The sequence below is a fragment of the Pithys albifrons genome, chromosome 3 (assembly GCF_047495875.1).
Source record: "Pithys albifrons albifrons isolate INPA30051 chromosome 3, PitAlb_v1, whole genome shotgun sequence".
In the NCBI taxonomy this organism is placed as follows: Eukaryota; Metazoa; Chordata; class Aves; order Passeriformes; family Thamnophilidae; genus Pithys; species Pithys albifrons.
The window spans coordinates 15,850,160-15,862,370 of record NC_092460.1 but is presented as its reverse complement, the minus strand read 5'-3'; the positions used below and the strand labels follow the sequence as shown (position 1 = coordinate 15,862,370).

The 12,211-nt window shown below is 44.0% G+C and overlaps 1 protein-coding gene across 2 annotated transcripts in view; it reads left to right on the top strand.

Moving 5' to 3' along the window:
- RBM6 (RNA binding motif protein 6) overlaps positions 1 to 12,211 on the top strand; it is a 57,120-nt gene that overhangs the window by 5,124 nt on the left and 39,785 nt on the right. For both annotated transcript variants that reach the window (XM_071550620.1, XM_071550619.1), the window contains exons 3-5: positions 1,531 to 2,869; positions 3,637 to 3,726; positions 4,680 to 4,749. In XM_071550620.1, coding sequence (XP_071406721.1) covers positions 1,531 to 2,869; positions 3,637 to 3,726; positions 4,680 to 4,749 — 1,499 coding nt within the window. The remainder of the gene's footprint in view (positions 1 to 1,530; positions 2,870 to 3,636; positions 3,727 to 4,679; positions 4,750 to 12,211) is intronic.

Sequence of the window (12,211 nt, the reverse complement as noted above, 5' to 3'; positions counted from 1 at the left end):
CAGATACCTAATCTAAACCTGCTCTCTTTCAGTTTAAACCAATGCTCCCTTGTCCCATCACTACATACCCTTGCTAAAAGTCTGTATTCCCATATACTCCTTCATAAGGCATTTTTGAATGTCCCTGTGTTCTAAAGATTCACGTACAGCTGACCTGCACAGCAGGATATTTTTCTTAGTTTGTGTTCCTCTGGTTGTTACTGGGCCCTGTGTTTGCAAGAGGGCTCTGGATATGGAAATGGAGCCACCAAAACCTCAGATTTTCCTTTGTTGTGTGTAATTCCTTCATCCTTTTCTTATGTGTGCACCTCAGTGCCTTGCATATCAGTGTGATAAAGGTACTGCTCGTGCCATGCCTCAGGTTTGTGCAATAAGAATACTTAAAATATTTGTCTACTCTAATGTGTTGAGAAAGCTGATGGAAACCAGTATCCTTCAGAACATGTTCCAGTAGTATTGATGAGGGAGTGATTGTGTCTTGTGATGATATCAATAGTGCTGTTCTCATGATTTTTAAGTGAATTTTATTGGCATCATTCTTTAATGTGTTGGGTGGGGAATGCTGTCCTTGATCCAAGTTTTAATTACTGTTCTACATGATGGTGAAATGGACTGTGTAACTTAGGAAATCTGTGTGTGGTTTGATTAGTCTTGGTGAGTGATTCCGTAGTGAAGCTTGAAGTACAACATGACTTGCTGTAGTTGCTAAGGAAATGTCCACTGCTTTGGGTAGCATTTGGTGTTATTTTAAAATGTGTTGATACTGTATTATTCTATTTTTTAAAAAATATATTGGAGCCTCGCTTAAATGAAAAATCAAATAGCTCCATCTGAGAAAAACAAAAAAAAAAGGACTCACTGGGTTTTGAAGAACTGTCATAAGAGGAAACTTCTTCCTGAGTGTGTTTATGCAGATATTGAGAGAGCTCATATCTATAGTGTTGTGAACTCGGTGTGAGACAGCCTGGAGGCACAAGCACAGGGACATCTTGGATGTTGATTGTTGGCATAGTCCTGTGAGGCTCCTCAGTGTCTGAACTGGTGCCTTTCAGCAGTTTGCCAGTTTAGACTCCAGCACAAGGAAGCATAAATGAGTCTTTGTAATATGTCAATAAAGCCTGTTTGGTAACCTCTGCTTTCATGTGCCTCAGGATGACGTGTGAGTGTAGTTCTTTCCATACTGCCCAGAGAGCTTAAGCTCGTGGGTTCCTCACACACCAGCTGCTGGCACCTGGGACAGCTGCAGAGCTGTGTGCAGGGCAGGACTATGTGGATTGCTACCGTCATTAACCCATTAATATTGCAGGTATTCCCTGTTGAGTGCTTCTGGAAATTGTGCTGAACTGGGAGCACCCAAGTTTACTTTCTCACATCTGTCGTATGCTGCCTCATCTTAAACTGCCAAACACCAATGTCTTCTGCGGATCTTAGACTGTTACACAGCTCTATAAAAGTTTATAGAAGAATGTGCTGCTGTGTAGATTTCAGACTCTAAGCACGTTATGAATAATACTGTCTTTATTTCTACAGTGGGAGCCAAGAAGAAAGGTTTGCTCCCGCGTGGAACAGGGAATATCCTCCTTCCCTTGATAGTCTTGGTCAAGAAAGACACTCTGGCAACTTCTCTGGCAGAAAATCACTTCCTTTTGATATCCAGGCACTCTCAGGCATCCTCAATCCTCAGTTTGCCAACAGAGAGGAACCTTCCTTCAGCTATGGAGCTAGAGATGGACCACGTAGTGACTTCAGAGGTGGGGAGGGGCACCATGATTTCAGGGGCAGAGATTTCCCACCATCTGACTTCCAGGGCAGAGATGAGTCTCAGATGGATTTCAGAGGCAGGGAGCCACCCCCTTCTGAGTACAGGGGCAGGGATATGTACTCTGGAGACTTCCGGGAGAGAGAAGGGCCCCCCATGGACTTCAGGGGTGGGGACATTTCTTCAGGGGACTACAGGAACAGGGAGACGTTCCGTATGAACTACAGGGATAGGGAAGCACATAATATGGATTACAGAGGCAGGGATGAACCTCCATCAGACTTCAGGGGAAGAGGGTCTTATGATCTAGACTTCAGAGGTCGAGATGGGTCTCATTCAGACTTTAGGGGAAGAGACATGTCTGAGTTAGACTACAGGGGAAGAGACCATTCCTACTCAGACTTCAGAAATAGGGATGTACCTGATTTGGACTTCAGGGGTGTGGGCACCTCTGATTTGGACTTCAGAAGCAGGAATGCACCATCATCAGACTTCAGAAATAGGCACAGGTCCCGGTCTGATCAGGATTTTAGGAGCAGAGATGTGGCTCCTCCCATGGACTTTTCAGATAGGGAAATGCCTCCCATGGATCAAAGCCTTGTAGATTTTAGGCGCAACCAATCTACTGTACCTTTAGCAGAAAGAGAGGGCTCTGGTTTAAGCACCAGCAAGAGAGATGAGTCTGCAATTGGTCTAGACAGAACTCCCTTTGGTAGCCAAAAAGGAGAATTTCAACACTCGGAAGCACCAGCCAGAGAAGAGGAATCCCTCGGAATGGGTCTTGAAGATGACAGTTCACACAATTTCCAAAATAGCCGCGGACCTCTTCCTACTCTTCAGGACCAAGAGGAGCAACCTCAGACTTTTGCTAACAAGCAGCAACAGCAGCAGCTTTCTGCAGGGGAGCAGCAAAGATCCGATTCTGATGTCGGGTTAAAGGGTGAAGGTGACCTGGATTTCCTTGGAAGGCAAGATACTGACTACCGGAACATGGAGTATCGCGATGTGGATCACCGGCTGCCAGGGAACCAGATGTTTGAGTATGAACATGGCAAGTCCTTTTCAGAAGGAAAACCCAACAAAGATTCTAGGCCCTATAAGAGCCTTCAGGTAGGTGGCTTTGTCAGTTGGTGGTTCTGTTAAATGCGTGTTGGCCAAAGAATGGAAGGAGTTGGGAAGGTGTCTTTGTCCATATCCCACCACTTCAGTTCTGTCCTAATTCACCATCCTTCTCTGAGATCAACCTCTGCTCCAAGTTGTTTGATGTGCACCCTTTCTGTTTCAGTAACGCTTTCTTCTCAAGAGAAATGCAGTTTAGCAAATGAGAATTGCTCAATATGTAGAACCAGCTTTTGTTCAGACAGTCCCCAAGTTGAAAATGACCAGACAGAGGGAGGGTGTTGGGGGAAGTGGTGTACAGAAGAGCTTGTTTTGTTATTTTCTCCTGGATATTGCTTGTGAGCACTACCAGAGAGAAGCTGCTGACTTGGGTGGGCCTATGTACAAGCTGTTCTTGTGCATGCTTTGTTTTTCTTCAGAGTTAACTTGGAAATCTGAGAGTAGTGGTAACTACTGACTTAATAATTACTACTAAATTTTAATAACTACTATTGGATTTGAATCTCCCACTGCTGGAAAGCAAGAGAGATGATTTACCTTTTTATTTTCCTGAAGCTGGATTTCACTGTACAGCTCAGTGAGCATGTGAAGAGCTCCTGCAGAGCTCCCTGAATCTCAAACAGGGGTTAAAGCTCTCAGCCAGGCTGCTTATCGGCCTTTGCCTTTGAATTATCTCCTGCTTTATTTTGTTACTGCTTGTGTACCTTGTGAGATAAAATCTCTCATTTGTAAAACCATCTTGATTGTGTGAACTCAAGGACCAAGATTACCGGACCTGCCCCAAATATGTGAAGCCAAGCAAGCTTATTCGTCTGGGAGGAGTGCCTGAAACTGCCACAAAGGATGATGTAAGTGGGATGTGTCTCATCCAAAAATTTCTATCAAGGGTTGCTAAAGTACCACTTTTAAGTCTAGTTAATGTAGATCAGATGGTCTCTCATTTTCCCCAGGGGAAAATCCAGATTTAGAAGTCATTGCAGTGCTACCTTTTATCTGATTATTCTGGGGTTTTGGGGTGTTTAGAGGTGCTGAGCTTTTCTGCAGTCACATGTGGAGTGTTATAGCTAGAAGCCTTGACTCCAGACTCTTTAACATGCCTTACTTCATCACTGCTTTATATATACCAAATATTGTTGCTACTATTTTGGGCTCAGAAGACATGTAGTGTCTAAATGAACTTGTTTGTTCTTAGTTACTTGAAATTGCTTAAATGAGGTCTTAGAGAGACAGAAAAGATGTTACTGCTGGTTTTAGTAAAAAAGCATGAAATGGTCTAGGCTACAAGATTAAAGAAGTTCTCCTTCTTTGAATTAGGACTTTAGGAATTTTTTTGTTGTTCTTTGGTGGTAGTTCCAGGCATGAGAACCCCTACATGCAGCAGTTTTTGCGGGGGTTAGCTGTGGCGATCAGCTCCTGAGGCTTGATACTGGAGAGCTCGTGGTGGAAACTTGTCCTTCAGAGGATGATAAGACTTGGAACAATCACCCTTGTACTTTGATTTTCATAAAGGCAGTAGGACATCTCTGACCTTAAATAAGGATCAGAGGTGAACTGTCTGGCTGAGACCAGTGCTCAGTTGAATTGTGGTGTAAATGGTGCTCACTCCAAACAAAACCCAAAAATACTTCTCAAACCTCAGGGACAGTTCTCAGGAACTGCTGGAACTTAATCAGGAAAGTGTGTCAGTTTGTAACTGAGTCAACCTAGAAAGAAAAGAAGTCTTGGAGAGGGAGAAATGTACATTAGCAAGTACGTTGCTTTTGTAGGTTTGAAGATGAAGTGGATCTTCTTTCCCCTATAGATTCTCAATGCTTTCCGAGGGCCTGATGGGACACCTGTGAAGGACCTGCGACTGAAAGATTACAGCTCAGGTAAGAAGGATTTCCCAGTTTCAAACTACAAACCAATATTTTTTACAGTGATACTAACTTAGGCATTTTGGTTAAAGTCTTTGATGCCCTAATTGCAGGTATTTTTGAATGAAAATGCCCACTGAGTTTTGTAGCTTGTCTTCTTGTCCTCAAAACTGATGGCTGTATTCCCTGCTACTTCAGAGGTAGAGCATGTGTCCTGTAGAAAGGTGTAGGAGCAGCAGGAAGAACACTAAGACTGTTTTAATAACCACCAAGAGTAAAGCCATGGGACATCAGGTTAATTTTTTTTAAATTATTATTATAATCCTTTTGGATTGTTCTAAATCTTGTTTCTGAGGTGGTCTTACTGTGGAACATGTCCTGCACAAATAGTGTCCTCAGGAAATCTGTTCCATCCTAACATTTCTCCTTCAGTAACATGAAACTGGTACCCTGCTTAGGTACGAAGACAGGTTAAAAAAAAAGACAAAGTAAGTTTGATAAGCAAATATCCAAATACTGAGTTGGGATGCTCTTCATCATTCAAAGAATAAAGTTCTGCTGTACTTCTGATCGGTGTGTATAGGATTCTGAAGAAAGAAATATTTTACAAGGCTGCTTTGTGAGAAAGTTGTACTGGAACAAAGATGTGCAATGGTAGGAAATGCAGGGTGAGTCCTGGGGATTGGTTTGGATAATACTAGTAGGAAATACCTGGAAACTGGTATTTTCTTCCTTTTTTTTTTTAACCTAGGGGAGCAGAGACATCTACCTTCATCAGTGCTCTTTCTTATTTCCAGTATGGGTTATACATGAAGCAGCTGGAATTCTTGGTGTCAATACTTTATATAAAGGCTTCCAATGTGTTTAGTAACTGGAGAGAGAAACTGGGGCAGTGGGGTATTTCTCAAGTGTATTTTTGTTTCTGGAAGCTGTCAAAGGAGATTTCACAACCTTCTCATGAACCTTTGAACTAAACAACATCCCTGTGTCACGTAATCTGGTGTGGCCCAGCAAGCAGGACTTAAGGGGCACAGTCAGTCTTGCTTCTTTTCCTCTTTTCTAAGCACAGTTCAGCGTGGCTGTCGTCACCCACACAGCACTGACTGCAACACAGTAATTGCAACATGCTCCTTTTTTGCCTGTGCTGATGTGATTTGTCAGTTGTTGTAGTTTTTTTCTTCTGTAACATGACACTTCAGTAATAAGTCAACTCAAACTGGGAATTTCTTCCCAAGTCTCTTCCTATATATGTTATTAGGGCTTGCTGCCCTCATTAGAAAACTGCTGTTTCCTCCTTCCCATTTGCTGTCTCAAAGGCTGCTGAGGATGAGACACAGTGTCTGAAGTTATGTGCAGAAGCTCCTGTATCTCTGAGTGATCACATCTTACACAAGGGTTGCAGTTTTCTGCTGTCTCTCCAAAAGCTGTATTCTGTTTCAGTCTGTGTCTTCAGCTGCAAAGTTGAGATTTTTAAAAGTTTTTCGGGCAGTTGTGGAGAGGCAAAGAATGAAGTTAAAATTAGCTCATGTTTTATGAGCTGTGTAAAGCTGTTGTTTAACCCTGTCCAGTCAACACCAGTCGTAACACTGTTGTAGGATATGTGGATGCTCCAAGGTCTTTGTTTTGCATTATGTCCTGAGGCTGCAAACGCAGTTGCTGATTTAAACAGCTTTCTGGTCCTTCTTACACAAGATGGATATGATCAGGGCAATGAAAGCTTACTGAGTTGTGAAAACTTCATCCTGCAATTAGGTAACTAGAAGCTGTGGTAAAATTAATCCAGCTTTTCACATTAGGTCATCCTAGGGAAGAGCGTAGAATTGAATTCTTATTAACTTCTGTAAAGCTGAGCCTGTTTGAAACCAGAGGCCAGTCATGGGCTAAACGATGCTTTTGTGATGGGGGGTGTGTGTGAGTCTCCCTAAGAATGGAAAGGAAACCTTCTGGGTTACTGGTGTCTCTGGGATACCCCTGGGCCCATGGGCTGTATCAGCTTGATGGCTGGCTCAGAGGAGCATGTGCTAAGCCAGTCTGAGTGGGTTGTATATTTTTGAGTTCTGTCCAGAAATGTTAAAAATAACATTAATCATGAGTATGCATGTTGAGTGTGTTTCAGAGAAGAATGCCTGCAGCTGTGGGAGAACAATAACAGCCATAACAAATAACATGCAATTAACTCAAAATAAGTGAGGTTCAGATCAGTTTCACAAAAAGATAACGCTTATCATAAAGCTTATTTCAGCAGCTTCAATGTGATGATTCCACTGTATGATCTTTCACAAGATTCTGTTTTGGGGGAAAATATATGGTTGATTTTTCTTGGAAAAGCAGCTCAACTTCTTTATAAAGCCCTTTTTTTACTTACTGTGTATGTGCGAAGGGAAGTCTATTTTCTCTGAAGGCTGTGCTGAGAATGGAACACTGTTCTTATTATACCTGGTGTGATTTTGGTATGCATTCAAGCTGTTGATTCTTTAGATTATTTTGTCTCTGAAGCCCACAGACTGAAATGGTGAATAAATTTTAAACGAGGCAGTGAAAGGAGAGACCTTAAGAAGTGGCATAGTAATTCTATTTAAATCAAAGAGGCAGATATTTACAATGATAAGGTGTCAAAGTCGGACTTCACAGTATTACCCTAACAAACATTTACTTGTAGTTTCCATCAGTTAGACTTCTTAGTTGATGCCTGTATATTCAGACAGAAAGTGCCAAATCCATTTGTTGGGAAACAGGGCTTCTTCCAATGTGATGTGTAAGCCTTGGCAGAAGTTGATGATATTAGACTGTTGGCTTATCTCTCAGCTTGCCTTCTCAAGTGTGTTTGGTCATGTCTGTCCAATTAATCATTGCAAAGAACAAACCCTGAGGTTACAGTGGAATCTTCTCAACGACTGTCAGTTGCTTTGCTGTGCAGTATCTCCTGGTGCCTCTTGCTGCCTTGTGCAGATGTCCCCCTGATTGGGGAGATGCTCACAGTGATGGCTTGTCAGCAACTCTCTGGGAAAGGGTTGTCTGTCAGTAACAGCTTGAGAGCTCTGTCCTCTGAAGGTGCTTATCTCTGCTCACTGGGATCAGAGCCTTCATGTGGGTTTACACCATGGTCCCCCTCTGTGGGGCTGTTAGTGCAGCATGTGACAGTAGCAGGCTGCTTGTTGCACTGGGTCTGTCCTTCTCCTGTTACTGTCTGTGCACTTGCATCAGTGCTGACTGCCAGGAACTTGAAACCAATACCTTTTGACCTTCAAGGAGTCTAACGTGAACACACCTTGCTCTGGTTTTGATTTTGATCATATTTTAAATTTATCTCCTTTATTTCCACTCCCCTGCCTTATGTCAAACATCAGCAAAGCCTGAGGTCTTATGCTGAGGGTCTGATGTGCCCAGAACTCTCGCTGAGCACACATGTGTGCCCTGAAGAAGGAAGCATGTAAGAGTCATCTTTGTCTAAAGGGCTTCTTACGAGTCTTTCACCCCTAAAAGATGCTGCAGTGGTGTCTAAGTAGTAAGTGAAAACACAAAGCATGCTCTGAGCCTTCTATTCAAATTGTTCTCCTGCATGCAGTCTGCAGTGGGACAAGCTTGAAATGTATTTTCCAAGCGTGATTTGTGTTAGGGGTGGCACCAGCAGTTGTGAAAGCTGTTCAGGGAAAGTGAGCCTGAGATATTACTGGCAGCCTATGAGACTTTTCCATCTCACTCCATAAGCCCATCTGGGGAACCTGAGGAGTTCTTGCTGGGCTGGGAGAGCCTGGTGGAGAATGGACATGCTCACCAAGGTAGAGAGCAGCATGGCAGAGAGGAGCTATGGAGTGCAGCTTGGAGGTACCAGGTGAGCTGGACTGCAGTCATCAGGAGCAGTGAGGTCTGTCTCAGCCCCTTTATACCCTCTAAATTAGTGCAACATTTCAGAAATTTTGTTAACCCTCTTCTGACCCTTCCAAATACTCACTTTTGAACCCTGGATGGCAATGTGGGAAAGCAATACTGGACCCATGGAAGTGGGATGCCTTGAGCAGGAAGGAGCTCTCCGAATAGCAGTAATGTCCACATGGGGTACTGGTGGCTAATGCTGAAGGACAGACATCCTCCTGTGGTGAAGGAACACACAGGAAATATAGTGTCACCTGAAAACAGGATTAACTTAGAGCTGCTTTATGGCAGCTGCCTACTCCATTGTGAAAAGTTTTTGTTTTAGCAAGTACTGTTGGCACTCAATGTACTTTATTGCTTGCTCGGCCACCTTCTTGCTGTAGCATTTATATTTTGTTTCATTTCTCCAGGCTTGGCCCTAATGTGGTGCTTGGAACTGCCCCCCTTATCCCTCCTTGTGCTAAACTTAAACTGCCTTGGCCAAGTCCTAGAAGAAACTGGATTATCTTGCTTGTTTTTACTAAGCTCTGCCGCATTGGTGCCCTGTTAAATATTAATAAGCCCCTTAGATAAATCTTTAAGAGGTGGGGATTTTTTTGTACCTGAAAGTGCAGCCTATCTTGTATATCAGAGCAGTGAATCACTGGTTTCAGGAATATATCAGGAAGCCTCTGCAATGTCAAATTATATTTTTTAGTCTTATGTTTTGCTAAAACTCATAATCTGAGGGTTCAAAATTTTCCAGTTCATGATGGAAAAATTGGTGCAGATTTTTGAGTGGTGCATCTCTCTGTAGTAGGGATAAGTCTTCCATTTTCTATGACTGCAGTGTGTCCCAAGGCAGTGAGACTCCTCTCCCTTGAAGCAGAGCCTCTGTTGTGGCAGCTGACATGGCTCTGTGTTTGCCAGGCCCACATATAACAGGGTTTTAGCTTCCTTGCTGTGGGTGTTTTTGGGCTGGTGTTGCTCTTGGAGCCCAGAAATGCTGGTGAGATGCTGCACCTGCTCCCACATGCCACAGCTGCCGTCGTGGTTCAGCTTCCAGCCATAGGTAGGGCTGGAGAGGTGAGCTGCTGCTCTGTGTGGGGTGGGGGTCTTTCTGGAGGTGTGCAGCAGAACTCTGCTAGACTGAGTCCTTTTATTTCCTTTCTGGAGTGATGGAGTGCCCTTGGGAGCCCCTCTGAAAGGTGGATTTGTGGCCAGCTAGTGGCACCCTTTTGAAGAGGGCTTGGCACCAACCCTCCTGAGTTAGATTAGGAATAAGTCCCACAAGGACTAAAATTCTTTTGGTACAAAAAACATGCTGTGGGATGTCTGTAGCTCACAGAGGGGCATCGTGCCTGTTGAGCTAATGATTCAGGAGACAACTCAGCTCACCATCAAGGCTGGTGCTGATGTGCCACAGGATGAATAATCTCTTGTGTTTAGCGGCTTGCACAGTGGAGATTGTGTGGCTCACTCTGCTGTGTCAGCCACGACTCAGGCACAGTGCAGAGCTCAGGCACTTGCTGAGAGCTGAAGTGATCATCCACGAGCTCACAAGACACTGTAGCACACATGGAGTTTCTTCCAGAGGCCAGACCCCCCGCTCATCAGCAGAGTTCTGCAGTCTGCAGAGGCTCACCTGTCAGGAGCTGCAGAAATATCTTCAGTGCTGATCTGTGTGAAGCAATTGGTTCTAGTTTGTAGCCAGAATAGCTTGCCAAGGACTAGAAAAGCACTTAACTGGAATTAGTCCATGGTCATCTATGCCAGTCCTTGCCAGTGTGGGCAGTAGGCTTTTGGCTTGTCTTGCTTGGTTTCAGGGGCAGTAGTGCATTGTTTCTTTGGAAGTGAAAGGCATTCTTGCTCATCTTCCTTTATCTGTGATGTGGTGGCTTAGGAAATAGGAAGTACAAATCTGTTCTAAGTCAGTGTTTGTGATAGTGATCAACCTTAGTTCAGGGTTATAAAGCCTGTTTAACAGAACAGGCAACAAATACATTCATCCATAAAACATGCTCACAGCCCTTTTGACATGCAGAATCCTCTCTGCAGCCGTTTTTACAAAGGTGCTCATTCCTTATGCATCTCTAGAGCAAAACTTCAAGGTTTTGCACAGTGTGCTGACATTGCATTGATTGCTCGGAGTCCTTTGTGCTAAATGACAGATCATATATCCTGGAGACCAGGTTCACATTAACAGCACTTTAAAACCAAGCTCCTGTCTGCAGCACCTTCCCAGATATGCAGCTTTCAGTCCTCTCATGGAGTTAAGTGAAAACCCCAGCCTTCCTCAGATTCCTGGTTTCTGTGCAAATATAATGCAACAGTTTGTCTTTAATAAAACTATCATGTGTACAATCTTGGCATTGTGTGTTTGTCCCTCCTCTCCTCTGCACTGGTGTATAAACCACCCTCCTTGGGACAAGAAGGGCTGACAGCCATTTGGAGTTCTGGCTGTAGTAGTGCCTTTGAGGGCATCTCAGGCAGCTCCTTTCTGTGTCTTCCCTCCAGGATGAATGGAAGAGGATGGACTGTAGTGCTCTACCTTTCAGACAGCTCTGTTTCATATCCTGTGGTTTCAGTGCTGTTCTGTCATGAATGAGTGTGTAAGAGTGTACTTCTTTACACAGAGGGACAGTAGGAAGTGACAGGCCTTTTCCCAGCAGCAGGTGTGGCTTGTAAATGCTCAGCCTTTGAAAGGAATTGGGGATATGGCTTGTTGCAGATTGTCCTGTTTATTCTGGTACAGCTCTTCAGCTTTAGAAGCTTGAAGACCAATTTATCTGTGCAGTAAAGAGATGTGACAAATTTATGGATGCTCAGAATCCACCAGCTGGTATTGAGAGAGCTCATGATTTTGGCTTCTATGTTAGCATAGATAGATTGCCACCGTTCCCTACCATGCTGTGGGGATGCCCTCCAAGTTTTCAGACTGTGTGGACAGATTTATTTCCTCTGCCTGCCACAGAAGGCACTACAGTGCTCCAAGGGCAGGGCCTGCTGTGTACGCATAAGCACAGCTACAGCCACTCCTGAGCATGTCCAGGACCTCTTGTATTCTTGCAAGCATTGAGTATATGATGCCTGCTAGTAACAGTCCAGTGTAGTAGCATAGAAATACAGAGAAAGCCCTGTGTTTTCCAGTGTTTTCTTGTGATGAGGTATTCACTCTTTAGTGTGGGTGACCTACATCTGCATCTTGCCTTGGAGGAAACAGGGAAAACTTGTGCATGGGCTCAGGGGCACATGATCTGAATCTGCCACAGATGAGGCAGATCTTCCTTTCAACCACAGAATGGCAGATTCTCTGAGAACAGTGTGCACAATCCTGTTGCCACTACCTGAGCTTTGCAAAGTGTGTGAGACTGTGGATTCCTTCAAGGGATGTAGAAGTCCTTCATAGTCATTCCATACTTTATGCTGTGGTTGCCCTTGGAGCAATACAACTTTCTTCTCTGCAGAGGCTTTCCTCAGCTGCACTCTGCTCTGCTGTCTCTGGAGAGAGCAAGCAGCAAGAATCTCCTGCTTCTGCAGCTGGCCATGGCTCTGCTTTAAAGTGACATCTCTCAGAGTCCTAGAAGTTCTCAAAATGGCAAATTCTTTTCTTCTGTGATAGCTC